This window comes from Amphiprion ocellaris, chromosome 24, assembly GCF_022539595.1.
Source record: "Amphiprion ocellaris isolate individual 3 ecotype Okinawa chromosome 24, ASM2253959v1, whole genome shotgun sequence".
Lineage (NCBI taxonomy): Eukaryota > Metazoa > Chordata > Actinopteri > Pomacentridae > Amphiprion > Amphiprion ocellaris.
The window spans coordinates 14258367-14281187 of NC_072789.1; the positions used below are offsets into that span (position 1 = coordinate 14258367).

The 22821-nt window shown below is 40.1% G+C and overlaps 1 protein-coding gene across 1 annotated transcript in view; it reads left to right on the top strand.

Moving 5' to 3' along the window:
• The window catches only part of LOC111581816 (nck-associated protein 5-like), a 155340-nt gene extending 133234 nt beyond the window's left edge, over positions 1-22106 (top strand). The window contains 7 exon segments of the mRNA XM_035957365.2: positions 438-543; positions 1665-1752; positions 6548-6868; positions 10222-10328; positions 10788-10917; positions 11505-11680; positions 19911-22106. Coding sequence (XP_035813258.2) covers positions 438-543; positions 1665-1752; positions 6548-6868; positions 10222-10328; positions 10788-10917; positions 11505-11680; positions 19911-20198 — 1216 coding nt within the window. The 3' untranslated portion in view covers positions 20199-22106.
• Positions 22107-22821: the final 715 nt, after the last annotated feature.

Sequence of the window (22821 nt, forward strand, 5' to 3'; positions counted from 1 at the left end):
CTTGCATGTTCACACAAACTGAAGAATAAACAGCACAAACAGCAGCTGTCTGAGTTGTGACTCTGCTCCAGTGAACATAAACAGTTCTCAGATCAGACAGATAGTCAACACGCTAAACGTAAAGTATGTATCAGCCAGGAAAGCTCCACATGTCATACATTGCGCTCCACTGATTTTCCACTTCAAGTCCCAGCTGACATATTTTTCATCCTTCAAACCGTCACCTGTGAGGGACCATTTCATGGAAGCTGTGAAACATTTGATGACATTCCTGTGCGTGTTTGTGTGCATGTACACGTATGCTTGCATGCGTGTCCATGAAGCGAAAGAGCAAGTCAATGCAATTTATCAGCAGTCTCGCTTTCTACCTGGCGAGCTGATAAAGGAGGTACTCAACACAGAGACATGAAAACAGATCAAATCTTATTTCCTCACAGGACTGCGATGAAGGGCAACTCTGTGACTGCATCGCCGCCTGGGATCTCCACACCCAAGAAACACGGCGAAATGAAGGGCGATATGGAGATCTGTCCAGATACTGCGGTAAGAACTCCGCAGACTTCATTACAGTGGTGACTGTGTCGAGCTCGGCTTGTTTGTCTCAGACTGCGTTTGACAAATACATGCAAATTCCCACTGGATTTCACACTTGTACAGTACGTACATGCTCACAAAGACATCCACAACCCCGCCGCCTCTTCAGCATCATATCCCCTGAAGGCTCGCTATTGATTCACATCGTGTACTGACTCAGCCTACAATTCATCGCCTACTTCTTTATCATCAACGCAGGTTGATGTAGTTGTTGTTTCAACAAGGCTGAAGGGTTTTTTAAAGTTATATTTCATACAGTGAATATAATACACACTTAAATTAGGCAGCAGTTTGATTCTTCAAATCATATTGGTGCATTTTTTTGCTAGAAAAATGCTAAAATTGTGACCTTGTGGGTTTATCCTTTATTGTCTGTCAGTCAAAATACTAAAAGATGATGGAGAGGCAGAGCCTGGAAAAAGCGAGACAGCAATATAAAAGAAGGTAAAAGGAGTAGTCTGAACTGAGGGAGAGAATGACAGTCTCACTGCATAATGTAGGAAATTTAATCCAGATGATGTGGAATTTTGATAACATGGAGGAGCCCCTTATCGCAGGCACTCAATTTGACAAAAGGGCCATTTAATACCATCCTCTGAGCTTTCCCTCTATCTTCTCCCCACAGAAATACAACAAAAGAGCCACACTTTATGACCTACAAGCTCCTCTTACACCAACCCCCAAACCGTTTTTCCTTTAAAATAACCCAATTAAAGTCAGGCACCAAAGTACGACAATTACCTTACTTCTTTTCGGAACAAAACTTTAACACATTTCATAATGCCGTGAGCTTGTCTACGCATCTGCAAAGTCATAAAATACATGAATCTGCAGAGGTACTTTAACTGATCCTTTTTGATGTCACTTTTCTTTTGCAAATTGCCTCAAAGAAAGCTTTTAGAATGGATATATGTTATATAATGTAAGTCTTTACACAAGCACAGGTACATTTGCATCCTATAAGACACTCAACTGTGTGGTGTGTTATGCTATGTTTTATCTATTGTGTAATATTTTACCAGCTTTTTGAAGTTTGCGTCACTAACTTGCACTATTTGCTCTTATTCTAGACTCTTATTATGACACAGAAGATCAGTCTTAGGGCTGAAAATGAAGATGGACACATCCCAGACACAGCTTGTCAAGACCACATGATAGGTAAGATTATAGATTACTTTCAGCCCTTTAAGGATGCTTCACCAAAAGTAGCTGAATTGAATAATTGTGTGCTATTGTGTTTGGAGATTTCAATTTTTAAGCTCGAAAAACTTTATATTCCTATATACTAAATTAAATTTATTCTCTGTACCAAAAGTTCGTATTGCCCTGTTCTTACCTCACCCCGTTCAGTTTTCATTCAGTTCACGAAAACAGAGCATTAACGCATTTTACAGTTGTGATTTCCTGATGTGACTGACAACTCAATTCCTTTGGCAACTGATTTCTCCACACTGTGCCAGACTTACCATTACTGTGGGGAAATAGCAGCGGCTGCAAACAACATGTTGACAATCTAGCCAGGTGATTGATGTGCAACCGGGTGATATTTTACACAACGCCTGAGTAGCGAACAAGGGGGGTGGAAAAAACAGATGCATCGAATGCTTGCGAGATGGGATGATGATTGTTATTACAGCATGACAACAAACTTACATTGCAGACTGTAATTCAGGGCAAGAGAGTGTTGAGCTGCTGTTTACTGGATGTGCAGTGCAGTGTGATTGTCACTCAGCTGCCACTCAGTGAGGTTTTCGAGACAGTTTCAGTGATCCACCTCAAAGGTTGTAATCCCATATTTTTTATAGAAAATTAAGCGATGTATAGATAATAAATGGATAGATATGAGTATAATATAAATGTAATATTCACACAAGAAGTTTGTTTATAGTTAATTGACAGTTTAAAGCTATTAACATTTAAGTCAGTTTCTGGATGTTGTTTTGCTACTGTTGGTTCATTTCTCACTGCCATATGAAGTTCTGCACCTTTATGGGAACAGCAAAACCAGAGCTAGAAGTAAAGAGAACTCAAAAACATCTTCTGTACATTATGACTAAGTTAAAACACTATTAATAATAAACAAATTCATTTCTTTGATTGCTTGTTTTACAAAAACTGAACAAACCTGGAATCAGCCAGTGCAACATTTGCCCAGAGGTGTTAACAAATCTTGAAAAAAGGAGACTGTAAACTATAAATATTTTACTACTTACATTTTTAATTTGTTTTCGTGCCCGTCTCCTATGTGCTCTGTGTAAACACAGCCTGCAGTTCATCAGAGCATTCCTTGAATTTTTGCCATAGTTTCTAGTCACAGCTGAGTAACTAATGGATTCACAGTTGCACTGCAGGGAACATATTTTTTTTATTTTTCACAGTATGTTTTGTGTGATATTTCACTACAGTGGTATTTAAAAAAAAAAAAAAAAAAAAAAAAAAATGCCCAGCAACAAATAGCAGACAAACAGAAGTGGAGCTGCAAAAGAGCTAGATGTTTCCCTCAGGAAACGGTGGAGACCAAAACTTAGCTAAACTGAAACAAAATTCAATTATTGAATGCTTCTACTTGAAAACAGGCTCTCAAGTTTGCTACATTCCTCCAAAAGGTAACAATATTTCCATGTTGTGTTGGCAGATTGTTTACAAGTGGCCAAAACAACACAGCTATTGCAGGTTTAAAAGCAGACAAAGTAGTTTTTTTTCCTTGTTCGAGGTAATTCAGCTTGATATTGTTGGGGTTATTATATCTAGCTGCATGTAAATGTTGATTTTTGTACTTTGGACTTGCATCATTGTAGAAACACTTTATATCCAAAATATACACATGCTGTATTTCTCCAAACTAATTGTGTTTGTTAAGCCTGAGTGTTGATGGAAGTAATCAGTCAGAGATTGGCTCTTAAGTGACGATTTGGCTTTAAAATAGCTAATCAAATCATTTCACAAGATACTTTTGGCTTGGGCAACTTGAATGCGTAAAAGAACTCATCAGAGTTCACTAGAGCTGTGGCGCCAAAAATAAAATGGTTAATTGTTTCTGTAGTCTGATGAACAGGCTGCCTTCTTTATATCCTGCCAGCTAAGCACTTCCAGACACTATGAATTAAATATTTCATAAAGGTTCCGACTGTGGCTGCTCATTGCTCCTCAGCACTGCTATAATGTCACGTCTTTTGAAAGTGCAGCATTCACAGGCTTAATGCCAGGTAAACACATCTATCATATAAATAGTTTACATCCAGGCAGTTTATGATGCAAGCAGCTTGTGCGAAATCCATGCTCATGTTATGAATGTGGGCTCTAAAGTTCACTCTACACTGGTCAGTTATTGTATATTAGAAGAACTTCCCTTAAGGCACATTTTTGCTCGTAGAGGGACAATAAATAACATTTTCACTTACCGAGAGCACAAAATGACCCTAATACATCTGCAGGGGTTTGATGGCACTGTTGATCAATACCTGTAATTCAAAGATTACTTCACCTGGTGCTGATGTTTCTTGCTTTTTAGCCTATACTCTGTTTTTTTTTTGTTTGTTTGTTTGTTTTTTTTAGAGGGGGTGCTACAGAGGAGTCATTAGGGGCTTGGCTCCTTTAAATAAGGCATGAGCCCCCCTGAAAAAGTTTGTCGGGTTGTTTTTGTTTGTTTTATTTTTGCCATGCATTTTTCTGGATCTGCATCATCATGTGTCATGCATATAATTAAGCTTTTATTGATGTATGATTCATGCATGTGGGGGATTAATCTCTGATTCACTTTAGTAAAGATACCAGTGTGCAAGCTGTTTTGCCATCCCCACACTAATGTGGCAATGCAGTAACTCTAAGATCAGAAATAAAGCTAACTTACTTGATGTCGACTGCTGCAACATGAAACAGAAAACCAGACCTTGGAACTCTCCATGGTGCTGAAAGCAGGCAACAGCGGGTGCTTTTCTGCTATTTTCTCATCCTTTCACATGTACATTCTTATCTATAGGAATAATGATGTCTGAAAACTGAACTGAATGCTTTATAAATGTTGTCTGTCACTTCTGACCACGAAAAAGTCAAAAAGTTAGCTTTTCCAAAAGCCACACTGGCTTCAAAATAGCTGAAATGATACATTAAAAAACTCCATTCTTTAGCTGGAAAAATCATTATTTCAACATTATGTAGTAGATTGTACTGTCTGATCTTTGCTCTAATAACCCTATTGTGGACTTTGTAATTTGTGTCAATTGCCGTGCCATTTTCGTCTGATTGTTGGCACAGAAACATCTCCTAGATTAGGTTATTGTAGTTCGTGATGGCTCTTTCTTTTCCCTCTGACACCTCTTCATTGCATAAAACCAATTTCACATAGTGGAGGTACCAACAAACCAGCTTTCTCTCCTCAAACCCTGCAGGTTGTATACAGAAGTGATAGGGGGCTCATGAAAAACTAGATCATGTTCAGTTGTTGTTGTTGCCTGTGGGTAGAATTACTGGGGACCTTGTTATAGTTTGGCTATAGAAGGCATTTTGAACTGTCAGGCTTGGCATTCAATTATACAGCTGTGTAATGTATGGCTCTCTCTGCCATTCTCTTTTTCACACACACAAGTAAACATTCATGTGTGCATTATTTGTGTGCTTGTCCATTACAGCATGCTATTAGATCAGGGTTTGACTTTTCATTCCAGTACATGTAACTGTCTTGAAGTGCCTCACAGCAGAGGTATGTACAAATAACAGGCCATCTGTGCACAGAACATGGTGTATTCGTACATCCAAATACTGAAGATTCATTTTCACAGGTTTCGTATGTGCGGTATGTTGTTGAATGTCAGAAATAAGTCAAGTGAAAACTAAAAGCATACATAAACAGTGTTTTCCCCCTTCAAGGACACTTGAATTCCCTGAAACACAGAAAAATTACTTCCTTAAATCCCCTAATTTGTGCATTTATTGACAATGCTTTGACAAGAAGAGAAGAATGCAGTTGTTAGTAATTCAGAAAGACAAAATGGATCTGTAGTTTTAGACCCAAGAGTGGATGTTTTTAGCTGATTTTTGACAATTTGCCCCTTCTTCTACTTGCCAGCAGTTTTTAAACTTAACTGTGACGCACAGCAGTATGTAGACAAAGCTATAGGCTATACAGTTGAGACACAGAGCCTGTCAATATCGACCCATGCCTGCAAAATAGAGGAGGAAAAAAAACACAGTGCTATTGTGCTTTGAGAGTTTTTACTGACTAGTATTTTGAGAGACAGAGCTGATGGCTACAGAGGATTCATCATCTCCAAGGCCAACAGTTGAACATGTGCTGTAATTTTAATGGAATCAAGTTTTAGCCTGCCCACAGCTGTACAGAAAAAAATTGAAGAAAGACAATACATTCTGAGCCTTTTTGTTTTTTACTTTTTACAAATTCTAGCTCGGCAAAAAGTTGCGAACCACAAATAATTAGCATAGCCGATGTGACTGTTGGCCATTAGCGTTCACAGTTACAAGGACCTGAGCTGTGCTGAATGGCCATCCATCTGTTCCAGCCTGAGTCAAGGCTCTGCAAACTGTGGTTTCTAAACAGCATCCATCTGTTCCTACTCGCTGTCATTCCTCCTGATTACAACCCAGCATGCACTCTGATGCATCCGAGGAACATTCAGCTCAATTGCGTATTTAGTTCAGAATTGCTGGCAGCAGGTGCTTTCTTATGCATTGTATACTATATTAGAATTGTTCATCTGTACCTACTGTAATAACTACAAGAGTGTCTGATTGGAAGATTTAGGTTGCATGTTACTGACTCAAAACTTTATTATATGCTTTATTTTCTCTCCTGTCCTACTTGTTATTGGACCTGCTACAGATTCCCTGTTTACTCACAACCCCTTCCGCTGCATGTAAATCCGAATCCTCCTTTCTTTTCCTTTGTTGTTGTGTCCTGCTTCTCCCAGACGTCACAATCCTCTCCCTGTCAATCTAGGCTCCGGCTGTCAGATGAGAACCCTGGACAGTGGCATCGGCACCTTCCCTCTCCCTGATTCTGTCACCCGGGCCAGCGGTCGCCACATCCCTAAATCTGAATCCAGCCCCGATGGGGTGACCGCCGGCTCCTCTGAGCTCGAGCGGGAGTCTTCCTCTTCTTACCCTGACCCCTCACAACCTGAAGTGAAAGTGCCTTCCCCTCCAAAAACCCGCCTGCATGCCCCTACCGGCATGGGTCACTCCCTGTCCGACCCCGCTGTGACCTGCACCAGCAACACCCAGGACACCCAGAGCCGCCTGCCCAAATTAGCATCCTCAGGTAAGTCAACAACTTTTTCATACTAAAAACTTCCCCCAAGAGACGTGCTACCTGCTAAACTTTGTGTTTAATGCGAAGGAGGGTAGTTGGCATACCAGCACCCTAGTTCCAAGACGGTGAACATGTGAACTGCTAAACATCGGCATGATTGCATTGTTTTTGCATGCATGCTGGAGTGATGATATTAGCATGGCTGCAAGTACTAGAGAACATCGACTATGTATAAAGAATGAATGTAGTCTCCAGGTCTGCAAAAGTGAAGGCATTGCATCTTAGACCTGCATTCTTACTAAGTGCCAGTGGGGGGCAACTTTCTGATTGCAAAAAAAAAAAAAAAAAAGAGTCATATTGTATACAAGTCTATGAGAAAATTACCCTACTTCTCATTTAATCTGTTACTTCAGTAAACATTTTCCCAATAAGTTTGTGGTTTCAATTGCTACTTTAGTGTCTCCTTCACTCCTGCATGGTGTTTGTTTTAAAAATTAGGATCCCATTTACAATAAAATGGATGATAAAGAAGACTAAAATAATAAATGGTCTGCATGTACATAGCACTTTACTACATCACCACGCCATCCTGCAGGGTACTTGCCTGCAACTGAAAGCAACTTTGGGTTCAATGTCTTGCCCAAGGATACTTCAGCAAGTAGACAAGCTGGGGGATGGACTAGCTAACACCTGAACTATAGCTGCCATGCTCAGGTGATGCTTTAGGGTCGTGCTACCTTGCGACAAATTGCTACCACATTGGGCCTCGAATTCTCAGTCAGATCAACAAATAAACAAAACAATTTGTGACAGCATAGTCACTATATCCATCATCTATATATATTCTATGGTAGACAATGTAGACTTCATAATAGCTCAGCGATAAATAAAGCTTCCACTGCTGCAAAAGGTTAGTTACCTTTGGTTGTGCCTATCATGGAATATTTTTACATTTGAGTAACCACTAAGTACATGTGTTTTCCATTATCAGAAGAAGAAATTTGTGAAAAAATGTCAATTAGCGCTTCCAAAAGCCAAATATGACTTCCTCAAATGTCTTGTTTTGTTCACAACCCAAAGATATTCTGCTTATTATGGCAGTGGAGTACAGGAAACAGAAAATTTTCAAGTTGAGCAATCTAGAATCAGAGAATTTAGACTTTTTGTCATTAAAAACATTACTTAAACAGATGAATCATTTATCTAAATAAGTTGGTGATTGAATTAACAGTTGAATATTCATTTACTATTCAGTTCATCATTGCAGCTCTAGTGAGTATAGAGTGACAATGCACGATAAAAAAACAAGTCCTCTGCAATGGCTGTAGTAGTCCAAGCTTATGTATTCACATATTATCACATTCACAAACCATACAGCTGCATAAACTAAACCAAAGTGCCACATCATGCTGCTGAGATGGCTGTTATAGTTGTAAAATGTTCTTCAGAGATCACCAGGGGTTTATGTCTCAGAAAATGGATTCTTGGCTTTGTGAAGTGATAGTATATCCTAACATTCAATCAAGATTTGTACTGTCAGCTTTCTTCTAAGCTACTTTAAAGATCGTCATTACTAGCCAGTTGTGGCTCTGCATTGATGTAGAAAAAAACATGCTCTTGTTTCTAATTGGTATTGTTGATCAAGGCCAAAGAAGAAAATAAATGACTATTACCATGCTATACGGCAAAAAGCCAAGGCTTAAAAGTCTTAGACACTTTGTTTACCTTTCGGCAGTAAGTGAAATATGGATTGTCACTGTACTTTATGTTAACACATTTTAATCCTGGGTGCCCAAGTGCTCCAGACAAGCAGACAAGAGGAAGTTGTTTGGTTTATTAAACTCTGATTAAAAGAAGAACCTTGTTTGTTCAGCTAATTCTGAGGCTAATGCATCAAGCCTGACATCTGATACTCAGCTGAGATTGTACAAACCCGTACACTCCCAGGCCCTGAGGAAAACTAACAAATGCAATTAGATAAGCATTGTCAACACAGCCATAGATCATAAAGCACCTTCTGCCTCGGCGTCAGCCGTGATGCACAACAGAATGGTGGTGGGTAGGATGCAATGAGTTGGCTGATTAAAGCTACAATAACACATAGGGATGAGTGATCACACCCGGAGATTTATGCTTACAGGACATTAGGCTGCATCTATTTCACCTCAGTGCTGCGGTGGCACTGCAGAGGCAGCAATTCGAGTCACAACTGTCAGTGTGAATGCTCCTGTTGAGCCTCCCCCATGGAACAAGTTGATTAGGAGAGCCTAAAAGTATGCTCTGCATCTTTATCATGTGTTTTACCCCTCTGTCCTTTCTATCATCATTATGCAAAATCAAAAAACTAAAGCATGTCTGAAAAGAAATAGTGTCTGTCGCATTGTTTGCTTCCTAACAGGTGACGGGAGGAAGGTGAAAGTGCTTTAATAATCTGGAGGCAGATTTTGCAGACGGAGACAGAAGCCTGTTATTGTAATGCAGCTGAATCTCTTTCAAATGAGAGATTTCTGAATGGGAGACAATTAAGCTGGCGCCCATCCGAGACAGCAGTAGGTAGAATGATAATAAAGCAGGACGCCGTCGCGCGACAGCTGAGAGCTGTTATATGTGGGCTGCTGGGAGTCACGCATAGAACAATCACAGGGTGGACACCATTAATGTCTGATAGAACTGATATTGTGCGACTTCATTCATGCATGCAGAAAAATGGATGTGTAGCTGGCTAGATGGGTTTTGGTTGAATGGACGTGCGAGATGCATCCTGTGTTTCGTTAGTCTGCTGGATGAAGGAAACACTGAAAGAAAATTTTCACTTCCCATTGCCTATATACAGACTAACTGAAGGAAAAATTAACCATGTGACACCAGAACATCCTCACTTCTAGTCTTTAGGACTGAAGGGGTGGAACACCATACTTCCAAGCAATTTTCCCCTATTATCGTGTTGATGATGGTAGTGGAGAGTGCTGCCTAATATCATGGTACAAAATCTTCTATCGGTGTTCAATTGGGTTGAAATCTGGTGACTATAAAGGCCACAGCATATGGATGGGGGCACTGTTATCCTGAAACAGCCACTCTATCCAGTCACTCCATCAGGATAGAAACATTTCATTTAAATGATTTGCAATGATCTTTACCTCTGAGTGGACAAATGGGCCCAATTCCTGCAAGCAATATGCCCTTCACAATATAGCAGAGCCACCAGATCCTTCACTGTAGGGGTCAAGGATGTTTTCCTTGAATTTGTTACCCATCTGTACTTTACATAAGGCGGTCATGTGGTCTATCACAAGGTCTTTCTGTAATTTACTGCACACGTCCTGACTCCCTTCTCCTTTTTTATGTCTTTTGGCTTTTAGATGCAATCATTACAAAGAGGTTGAGTCTTTGTACCCCACACAGCAACATCTCAGGTTCCACTGAGGACAAGGAGAAGATGAAAACAAAGGACCACGATATGCCCGGTGTAAGTCATGAAAAATTAACATATTCGTGGGACTTAGAAAGTTAAAAGAAACCAAGGCAAAAAGATAAACCCTCCCATGTTTCCACAATTTAAGGTATTTGGATCCCATATTCAAATGCTTCACTACATTTCTAACTGAGCAAAATGGTTCTGTAAGACTTTCAACAAATCTCCATTGACTTCCAAAAAACTAAAGTCTGAAAAACTGTAGCTCTACTTTGCAAAAGTAAGGTTATTCTTTCAAGTTTTTTCTTTCTTTCTTTTAAATTATTCTGCTAACAACAAGAAGGCAGAGAAGCACTGTCCCATTGAATTTTGAACAAAGCTCAAGATTTTAGATTTTTAATGGTTTTCTTGTGGCATTCTTCATTCTCTATTTTCCACACCACAGGCTGGATAATAGGACTTGTCTTCTTGTCTGGGTTTTTAAAATGACTCTGCCTCTTTGCCTGTGAATAGGAAAGAGCTTTGCGAGTGTGCACGTACTCAGGCAGCAGCAGCGACACCGAGACTGAACACGAAGGAACCGGAAGCACTTTGGGCTCGCCGCAGAGGACCCTGATCAACAGAACTAAGAAAAGTCACTCAGGTCTGGTTGATAATTTTAGGCAAGAAGTGATATATGAAACTCCCTTAGTCGTTCATTTTATAGACAGTGGAACTATACTCTATAAATAAAGTTAAAGCTCAAAAAAATGCAACTGTTTGCGTCAATCTTTTTTAGTTATGACAACTTCTAATGAAATTATGTTCAACCCAAGGCATAACCTTATAATCAGGGGTATTTTTCAATTTTAAATGCATGTACAGGCATGCCAAGATTGGATAGGAGACTTTAAAATTTTGTTTCAAAGCCAATTTCATTAGATACTTCAAAAACAATTTAATTTTAAATGAACTAACTTGGAAAATTGAGTTTAAATGACACACATTTTTAAGTTGACGCAATAATCAACATTAGTATGTCAACTTAACCCATCAAAATAATGTTTGCAACCTAAATGTCAATCTCAGTCAATAAAGAGGAATTTCTATCTTGCAACCATGCATTTACTGAAGTGGTAGGAATGTGTCCTTTGGATTATTGTTTCCGAAATTAGCTTTCTCCAAGTCAAAGCACACCGTTTCATTTCTTTCTATATATTTTTTGGCTTAAACAAATCCCTCTGCCTACAGTGGAGCAGAATGAAGAGACCCTCAAGAGAAGAAGTGTGGAGAAATCCTTGTCAATCATGGACTACTACCAACACGATATGTTCACACACTTGGAGAAAGACAGCAGGAGGATTTCCCAGTACAACTTGTTACACAAAGAGTCATCCCTCGATGGCAAAGCAGGAGAAAGGCTCAGTGTGAGTATTAAAACAGCTCATTGTTCACAGCTAATCAGTTTTGCTCATTAAGGGCTGCTTTACAGGCGTGCTGCTGATTCCTATCAAGCATTTTATTGGGTGTTAAACAATCTTAGTCTGTTACTTTACATACTGTATTTACTCTGTGGAAGATAAGCTGCTAAATGTAAAATTTGAGTCACAATAAGTTTTGTAGGGGATCTTTTGTATATAACAAGACATTGATTGGTATGCCTCAATACACCACCTGAAGGAGATAATGCTCTATGCCCTGTGTTGATTGTTCCAGAATAAATCAATTTCCTCATTTAATGCAGCCCAATGGAGGCACTTTAAAGTAATAAAAAGCCAGCTCCCAGATGTAGATGTATGCAGCTTTACAGTGTATGAGGAGATTGTCAAGAGAGGCAGAAAAATAGCGCTTGCCCTCAATAAAACTCTTCACAGGATAGAAGATGCATAATTTTTCTTTTCCTGCAGAGACATGAATTGTTGCCATTCCTATATGTTTCAGACTTTGGCAAAGGGACTTTTCAGATGGTCTGAGTGACTCCTGTTGAGTTGCAATGTCAACTTTACCTTTGAAATAGTTCCCGAGGCTTGGACAAATTCACTAAGCTCCACAGTTTTCCACCGCTGCAATTGTTTGCAGATTTTCATAGAAAAAGCCGCCTAATTGCTTTCGATTGCTTCGTCCTCTTGTGTCAGCGGGTATTTGCCTACGAGTATTTAACGCTCCTGAATGACAAATGAGGATCAGAGACCATGAAATGGCCTCCAGCTTGCATGGACCGGCTCTATGGGACAGCCAAACTCTCCTCTCTTACACTGCCTCTGCCCCAACACCAATCCTGACATAAAAATCCATATTCTGAGAAAAAAAAACACAGTCTGACTCAACACCACTGTAAAAACAATTGTGTGAGAGGTGGGTAAAAAAGACTATATTTATTTTGTGAGTTGACCTCTCATTTCATCTTGGAATTTAAGATCTAAATTATGTATGATGTGTTTCCACCCACAATTTGGAATAATTATCCAGAATTTCAAGGTGAAATGTGCTTACCGTTTGCATGATTAAATACTCAAGTATTGTTTTGTGAAGGCCGCCGCTATTTGAGCCACGCTGAATGTGCAAAAATGCCTACATGCTATCATGGCAAATTTGGTTTGATGTTTGGCAGTCGGGTAATGTAGTGAGTAGAGGGTGATTCAGCAGGTAAACATGACTGCTCAAGTGCAACACTCGAGCAATACTGAATTCCTCTAAGCTCCAGGGTCGCTTTTTCCTGAAGCAAAATTTCAGTCAAGTATTACATGATTGTATGGGGCTAAGTCTCCATTTAACAAAGCAAAGTTCAGTGATTGCACTTGAACTGTGAGCGAGACTTGCTTGAAAGAGAGATTTCTGATTTTGATCCGAGTCCCAGCGGAGAGGAAGAGCATCGAATGGGAAGTTTCGATGCGATGCTGTGCAACCAAGCTGCAAGCACAGCTCCATTAGCTGACATGCAAGAGACAAAATACATCGAGCAAAGCTGTGTTTGTCTTCTTCTCAAACCTGCCTCTCAGTTAATTGGATGCGGTAGGCTACATTTCTGAGAGGGAGGGGGAGGTAGTCTATAGTCTATAGTACTGACAGGGACTGCATCAAAACTGTGAGGTCAAGAGTTCAACTCCTAAAGCAACCTGGAATCATACGAGTGCATTTGCTCTTTTTTATCAAAGTGCTCTTCATTGAAAAAAATGCTTTCATTTCAAAAATAAGGACATTTCTAAGTGGCCTCAAACTTTTGAACGGTAGTGTAGATGTCTGCTCAATAAAGTGGAGTAATGTTGTAATTAGCAGAGAATGAAGCCACACTCCCAAGCTGCTCTGTTTTATATTTTTACAGCCAGGCCAGCGTCATGTGCATATTTGTGCATGTAAGTCCTTCCCTTTGAAATCGATGGATCTGATTGTTGCACTCAGACCATTTAGAAAAGAAGCTAAATGGTTTGCGTGCTCTTCAGATCCTAGTCCTTTGTTAATTAAACTACACAAAAGTGTATAACATGGTTGGAATTACAGTAGCTTGAACTTACCTGTTACTATGCTAAATGTATGCCAAAGGGAAGTGGACCCCCTCACTGCCTCTCCTAAATGCCACTTTCACCCACATAATGCAAGCTACTGAAATGCCATGGGGATATCCGTCCATCCATTATCTGCACACTGCTTAATTGTTGTTGGGGTCGGGGACAGACAATCGCACTCGCATTCACACCTCTGGGCAATTTCAAATAATCAGTTAACCTCAGCATATTTTTGGACTGTGGGAGTACCCAGAGAAAACCCGCGCTTGCACAGGGAGAACACACAAATTCCATGCAGAAAGATCCCGGGAAGGCCGGGAGGCGAACCGGGGATCTTCTAGCTGTAAGGTGAAAGTGCTAACCACTACACCACTGTGCAGCCCACCATGGGGATATGTTACTATTTTCTTAAAGTAAATGAAGACATCAGTGAGTAAAGCAACACTATTTTAATCCGTCTCCAGTAGAAATCTTCCCTGAGCAAACTGTTCAACATGTAAGATAAAGAGGCGTTTAAGATGTTGTTCAAATCATCAGAAATGTTTGCTCAGATTTTGCAAACAAATAAACTACAAATAGGCATCTAAATTTCTGTGTTGAAATATCACTGTCCTGCTAAGTCAAAGCTGATTTTAATTTTGACAGTAACCTTATTACTAAGCTGTGAACCAACCCTAATGATGGATGACTAAAGTTGAACCCATTTACCCTACATTATGCTTCGGAAAAAGACAATCTGTCTGAGTGTCATCACCTCCTCGCCCCTTGCTATGAATGTTCATACCTGCGCGGCCACTTTCCTATTGTTGTGGTTTTGCCGCTTTTGACTCAGGAGACGCTGTCATTGGCTTTAGTTGGGGAAGTTTGGTGGCTGGTCGCGGGCCTGTGTCAGAGCCCAGTGATTTAAGCGCCTTTAATAACCTTTCACAAACACTCAGGAGAGTGATGTAAAGCTCAGCGGCTCCCATCAGAGCCCTCACAGCCCGTGCCGGCCTCCCATTCATCATCCTGACAGCACCTGACAGCCTTGCTAACGGCGGCTCCCGCCCCCTTCTCTTTCTATCCTCCCCTTCCACCGAGTCTCTCTTTCTCCCATGTGTCTTTTCTTGTCTTCCTTTCAGTTTTGCCTCTCTCTATTTCTCTCTCCTATACAACTCTCTTTGTCTTTCTTCTCGCCCCACCCTTCCCGTTCGCTCTAAACAGGTTTCCTCCGTCCTTCCATTTGTCTTTTTTCCCTTTAAATTCCCTTCCCAAACAAACTTTTCTCGTTTTTCATTTCTGCCCTGCTTACTCACTACTTTCCCCCCTCCTCCTCTATTTCCATCCTTTGTCTACATGATGGAGAAAGATATTGCTGCAGGAAAACAACATTAGAACTTGTGCCAAGGTACAGCATCAGTGAAGTTAGGGAGATTCCTGGGATTTGTGTGGCCCGGGTCCAAAACCCGTGTACAAAAAATCAGCATGCACAGCATCTCGTCAAGTGTGGAGCAGCTTGTTACCTTGAGCAATGATTACACGGTGAGGGAAAAGGAACATTTCAGTTTATATGTAATTTGATATGCGGCTGCTGGATAGCCAAAACTATGTGAGTGTACGAATAAATATCAACAGCAGGAATATGAACTTCCCTTCTGTTGCTGTCAGGCTGATAGCATTGCTAACCAGCATGACACAAGAGTCAGAGGGAAGAGACCCTGAAATAGAAAGCAAGAAACTGCCATCTCACTTCCCCACATTGGCCTGAGATCAAATTATTCGTAGTGATGACAGCGAAAATGATGCATAGTCTGAGACAAAAAACAAACAAAAAAATGTGTGTTTTTCTACTGCTGTCCACATTATAACTAGTTCAGAACCAGCAACAATCCAAAGTAAGTTTTCCAATTACTTCTTCCTCTAAACTTGGTAGTAACCAAACATAAGATTTTTAGTTTTTTTTTTTAATGCCTCCAGCAGACACAAGATTTTGCCACAGTTAGATTCTGTTGGTCATAGAAGACATTGAAAACACTGTTTAAATTGATGGAAAATTGTCATGAATAATTTCAATGGACCATTCAACAGTCCAGCCAATGATTTTCCAGCAGATTCTAAAAAGCTCTTTTAGTGTTTCTTTTTAATGACACACAAATTTCCAGATGCATGACCAGCCAGCCTGCTTCGTCATGCCTCAGTTTCTCTGTCCTGTTTCTATTAAGCTCCAGTCCCAGTCCTTAATATTTTATTTTTTTACTTTGTTTCCTTTAATAATCTCATTGACTACCAAAAGTGGGCTCATCGTTTTCTTTTAAACACATAATAAACTTTTTTTTTTTTTTTTACCCGTAAGATTTCAGTCCTGGCTGATGGGGCTGAAGACTGAATTATTCCAATATTCCAACTTGCCAGAAGAAAGAAATGCAAGAAATCAGTGAAATTACACCATTTACCAGAACCAGATGCTTTAAGAGTCATCAGATTTTGATCTTGCTGAATGTCGGACTTGAACAACTCATAAGTGATGTGGTGTTCCATTGGGGAAAATTAAGCAAATCTCAGCTTAAAATCATATTTCATCAAAATTACTTTTTTATTCAAAATGTCTCATGGAAAATTGGCCAAAAATGAACTTCAACTATGCTATTAGAGAATAAGCTGCAGCCAAAAGTCCGATGGCTAAAATTCACATTGTACGTGTTGATTCCAGTTTTATTTTCCAGTTTTTGGAAAATAAATAATCAAAGAACTTCAGCTTTTGTTTTTTTTTTCTTTATGATTGAAGGCATTAAAATGTTGTTAAACAGCAGGATTATTTCTGTGCATTAAACTTCTAAATATGTAACTTTAATACATAGAGAGGACTTTAATCAATGACCAGAGAAAGACTTAACACTTTAAATATTTAATCAAATATTTTACCATCTGTGCAAGTGAAAATCATCAAGGCAAAGGGAGAGAAATGCCTACCAGCAGGGGAAAAGAGAAAATATGTCCTGCTCAAGTCACAATAAAAGGACCTTTCACTAAGCTTTCAGGTCAACTGAACTCAGGTTTAGACATCCCATTACCGACGTGTGATGCAGAACCAATTGCCGATTTGGCCCCTCATGTTTTCAAGTGTCTCGCTGAGACGTCTGCCTGCAGTCTCAGTTGTGTGAGCAGCTATCATTTTGGCTGCACCCGCAGGTGGTACAGAAACCTGCACCGGGAAGGTTCGATCTGCTGGTAATTGTGTTCCTCCAAAATCAAATCCAATCAGCGATAGCACAACCATTCCCTTTTCTTCGTTCTTGTCTCCGAACAAGAAGGGAGTCAGGACCTGAAGACTGCTCTTCACTGTCGCACTGCTTTGCTGCTAATCACTGATCCCCAGCATGTCTTGCACTCTTTTTCATTTCCCCAGGCCATATCATTTTTATAGCTGACAATAATCTGACATAAAAATAGTGACGCCATGAACATCAATGTGTTTGAGTCTAATCAGCATTCAGCACCTGTGCTTCATTAGGGCTCAACCTCTGCACCTGCAAAAAGCTTCTCAGTATTTCATGTCGGATGTGAGTCAGATGTCACCCTTGGGTATTTTTTTCTTTCCCAGTTCTTTTGATTCTGGCCTCTTTACAAATTTATAGTGAATTTGGCTGCAACAAAGGTCAGTGCACATTAAAAGGTTGGATGTTAAGATGATGTGATTGATTCTGCAATGACTTTGATGGTGTGACTCAGCCATGATTTGTCCCATCAATGAACCAAAATTCGATGTATTTCTAACACGTTGCAGTCGAAGTGAGGGATGCAATATTTTTTCCTTCACTGGAAATCCTCCAGCTGTCTTGCCTTTACTGCACAGCACAAGTAGGGCTCATTCTCAGCCCCTCTGGGCTCAGAGTCCTGCTGGTTTCATCCCAGTCTCCCCAGATCACTGAATAGCTAACACCTGGGTTTGGCAGGTGAATGCAATTAACTAGCCGGTGGGAGAGGAAGCCAACAAGACTTCAGGAGCAAGAACAATTCGCACTATTGTTTTCCACTCCTACACCTGGAGCCTTATATATAGATGGATGCAACTAATTCATGTTGCTTGTGGAGAAACCACAATGTAAAAATCCAGAAAATTGCAACTACTGTTAGCTTGTCCAGTGTTTGTCCCTGGACGAAGGCCCTAACCATCCTAATAGGCAACAATGAAATAAAATTGGCTGTTTCTGATGATGATATCACAAATTTGATGAAACAGGTGATATCGGTGTGCCACTAAAAATAAAAGCCAACATTAACTCTAATGCAACCGCATCAGCTTTTTAAATTTGAGCTGTTTAAACGATGTGAGTGCAAGGTCAGCAGTAGCCTTGCCAGCAAATATATTTTCATTCTGTAACAGCTGCAGATAAGTAAGACAAATGGGATGACAAATGCAAGCTGTGCAACTTGATTTCATTGAGATAGCATGCAGGTAATGTCTTCAAATTAGATGAAGAAACACCATAAGGTGAGGGGTATTTTACAGTGCAACAAATGCTGGTTATATGCATGTACACTATCGTTCAAAAGTTTGGGGTCCCCCAGGCAATTTCATGTTTTCCATGAAAACTCACACTTTTTTTCATGTGCTAACATAATTGCGCAAGGGTTTTCTAATCATCAATTAGCCTTTCAGCACCATTAGCTACCACAATGTAGCATTAGAACACAGGAGTGATGGTTGCTGGAAATGTTCCTCTGTATCCCTATGGAGATATTCCATTAAAAATCAGCTGTTTCCAGCAAGACTAGTCATTTACCACATTAACAATGTCTACACTGGATTTATCATTCATGTAATGTTATCTTCATTGAAAAAAATGCTTTTCTTTCAAAAATAAGGAAATTTCTAAGTGACCCCAAACCTTTGAACGGTAGTGTATGTGCCAAACCTCCTTCTAAACATTCCATTTTGTTTTCTCGCACATTAGCACAAATACAAACTTGGGATCCAAAGATCACAAGTTTGGTGACCTAAGAAACTTGGCAAGATCCAAGAACACCTGCACGTTCTGTTACCAACATGTGGAAGTTTTTAGCACTTTCACAGCTCTTTGAGCTAATGCACTGATGCAGTCGTGTTTGTGTGTGCTGGGTTCACTTCTGAGGGGGGGGTACATCTCTCAGCTAAATGGTCCAAGTTTGGAGCGTCCCTTGAGGTTGTTTCACCCCTGCAGCGATTCCTCTGTGTATTTACCCTTGCAAAACAGAATACCTAGGCAGATCGCTGCTGCGCTCCTGGGCTCGATTTGTTGATGAAAAAACCCTGAGAATTTTGTTTACAGTCTCTGAGGAGGGGTTTGGATGCTGTGTGGTACTGTAACTAGCTTGTTAAAATGCCTTTTGAGACACGCATAAGGAGACCACTCATTGTTGGCACATCATAAACAACAACTGACTATTTTTAGGTTTATGTGTTGTTTTATTTCCCTCTGTAGGCAGTGTTTGACTCGCTAGTTGCGTGGCATAAGGTCACAATGGATGTGAGCTGGTTATTGCAGGCTTTTGCACTTTTGCTGTCGAGTCTAATCGCTTGCTGAGTCGCCTAAAGGCGTGAAAGACCAATAGGCTAGTTTGGATGACACGATCTGGTTCAGTGATAAGACCCATGATGACACTAACACTTTCTGGCGCGTCACGACTCAAAGCACTTTTCCAATCATCAGGATGAAACTACTCCTGCTAATTGAGACGGTGTTAACAGATAGCAGCTTGACGTAGCATTTCCCCAGAGTAACATATTCCTATGCTAATCTATAAAGCAGACTGTCGCAGGGTGCATAAAAGAAATAAAGCCTCGCACAACACAGTTAATATAACAGGGACAGTGGAGCCCAGATGCTCAGAGATGCGGCCTTGCCAACACCCAAGACATACATTTGCTCTTTGAGCGTGATAAAAATCTCAATATAGATCACTGTCATGCTCTCAAGCGGCGTCAGTCTTATTGCTTTGCAGGACAACACTGCAATGAGTTACATATTGCAATGTGAGATTTACCTCGGTGCTTCCTGTTGGAAGTGAGTGTGGAGTTACACAGCCATGACAGGTGTTTACACTGCAGCTTACATTTACTACAAAGTAAAGATGCTGCGAATCATAGCTGTTCGCTATAAGTTAACATGTTTTGTTGTTCCTTCTCTCTCTGCAGAAGGAGATTCCCATGGAGAAGATTCCCGTCAGTGCAAGCCAGCCGGGCTCTCTCTCCTTGGAGTCCCTAAATAAGCTGAATCACAGCAGCTCCGGCAGCTTGTATCCGGACGCATGCGGCGGCCGACACACCGAAGAGGCGAAGAGCGGGGAGAACTGCTGCAAAGCTGACGAGCCCTCCTCCTCCAGTTTCACGGCCAGGCCCGGGGCGGATCCCGTGGGCTCCCTTAGCGATTCGCTGTACGACAGCTTCTCCTCCTGCACCAGTCAGGGCTCCAACGATGTGTAAGAAGGCAGGGCTGTAATGGCAGAGTTTAAACCACTTCTCCATCATCTTGGACTTGTGTTCTTGGCCACTTTTTCTTTCCTGTTTTTTTTTTCCATGCATTGATGGGTTGGATGTTGAAGGCTACCTCTGCCCCATGGAGTGGATTTTCAAGAAGATTTGCCTCCCTGTTGGCCCTTAAGACCCCTCCTAATTGTTAGTTTTAGCATTTTGCAAGTAAAATATACTTTGTTTCTTGTCTGTTCTGTTATTGGCCTTGAACAGGACTTAGTTTGGGTCTCAGCTGCCTTTGGATTAAGCTCAATATTGAATTAATTCTGGAAAAGACCCTGATTTGACTATTGAGTCTTGACTCCAGCCCTGCCACAACAGGAGGAGCTCTGTCCTCCGTGCATACAACATGAAGCACTTAGTAGAGCTGCAGGATGCACGAGGATGAAACCTCAACCCCAAACACCAAACCAGGACTGTGTAAAAGCTTGACTCTGGGTGTGGTGGACTGGACAGCAATATTGTATCATTGCAATTTGTAGTTACCCCACCCATGCTGGGGTACTTCTTATCATTGCACTGTAACAAATACTGTACAAAGCTTGTAAGGAGTGTAAAGTGAACAGATATTCAATAAACAGAGGGGCAACACTGATGGGCAACGTTGGCATACAGATGTGTTGCTTTGATTGCATCCCTGTTTGCTAAGATTTAAACCCAAGGTGTTATTTTTATGTATTGCTGCTAAATACGATGCGCATTGCCCAAAAACTGCCCCCATGTGGATTCATAACCTATAGTAATGATATGATAACAAAACCTGGTTTACTTCTTTTTTTTAAAAATCACAGCAAGATGAAAATTCTTGTTAATTTCTGTTTAATAAGTTCGTCTTTATGTGTTATTTTGAGCAGTTCCGCAGCCAATCAGCTAAAAGAAAACTCAGCTACACACTTTGATCTGATGGCGACAACTGAAGAAAGGCATACTGTGTTTCCTCTAATAATGATTTTTCAGTGTCCGAATGGTACAGCAAATCACCAATTGTTTGTCTTGAACACATCCAGTGTCATTGTTGGTAGCTCAGGGAACATACTGGACTAATGTACATTGTAAAAGGGTTGACCAATACAAAAAAAACACTCTTTTGCTTGTTTTTTTGCTTTTTTTTTTTGAGTTCCTGTTGCAGAATCCAAACAGTCTAGTCTCATGTAGCGTAGCATACCGGAACTCTCCAAACCTCACTGTTCCTTTCATAGCTGTATATTATGTTGTATATAAAAATAAGTTAATATCAGAATGGGCATTGCTGATTGATATATGCAAATAAGAAATAAAAAAAAGAAAAAAACAAGGGTGTAAATTGTTTGCCAATCATTCAACTAAGGTTTTAAGTCTACTGGCATGTATCTTTTCTTATGGAATTCTTTAGGGGTTCTTGTTTTAAAAAATAAACTTTATTTTGATCAATAAGAGCTAATGCTAAAATATTTTATCACTTTATTTTAAAGACATATTTGAACTTTAGGTGGAGTTATGCCAAATTTCTATCTGGAATTTGACCAGCTGGTGCTAATCAACAGAGCCGACTGTGTGTTTCAATTTTTCTATGAAACTGTTAATATTGTATGAAGAGAGTCTGAAGAGGACTTGTGTATTTTTCTAGATGTCCAGTATTTATACCCACATTTTGTACTGTCAGACTGTAGTGTGATTGTCATGCTTCACCTCTTTCCTTAAATGTTCCTGGTTCCTTTGTGAAGAAAAACGGTTACCAGCAGTGTTACTTTGGTAATTAATATTGTTATTATTATTATTATTATTATTGTGTGCAATTTTGTCTGTTACACTAGACTTTAATGCTATATTTTATGTAACTATTTCCTAAATAAATATGAGAAACTATTTCCTATTTCGAAACGAGCCGCAGGGTGTTTTCTTTATTGGTTTCGTGCGCATGCGTGCGTCAGCGGGCGATTCATTCATTTAAAATCCATGCGCTTTTTGGAGAAAACCCTCAAATCTTTCCACCCCGAGGGCATGGCGTGTGATCACCTCTTCACACACGCAGTTTGCCCGGCTGGAGCTGAAGCTCAGAGCCGGCGACAGCTCCCTGCGCTCACTGCAGAGGGATTTATAACCATTAAGTCCCTTGATGGGTAATTACGCGCTTATAAATAAACGCAATTAGTTAAACGCACGCCTGGATGATTTCTCTTTCTGTCTGCCTCCCCATAATTTGTTATATCGATATAACGTGAAGAGATTATGATAAAAGTTAGTGATTGACTGTTTTATGTTCAGAAGAAATGTAAAATTGCCTTAAAATAAAGTCACCAAGGTGATAATGCAGTTGTGCGGTTTGGATGCACTGATTTATTCTGATAGAAAAGGTTAATTACATGTCATAAAAGGTCAGGAATGTAACTGGTGACTACCACTGCAGTATTTTATAAAACAGATATGAGTCATGGCTTGAAAGAATGCGACTTCAATAGTAAGAAATCAGAATAAAATACAATAAACTATTTAGAGAAGTATTATAATGAATTCTTGGGAAATAAAAAGTATGACAAACAGCAACAAAATAGTCTAAATGATATTTTTGGTGACAGCAGTAAAGCGAACTTTAAAC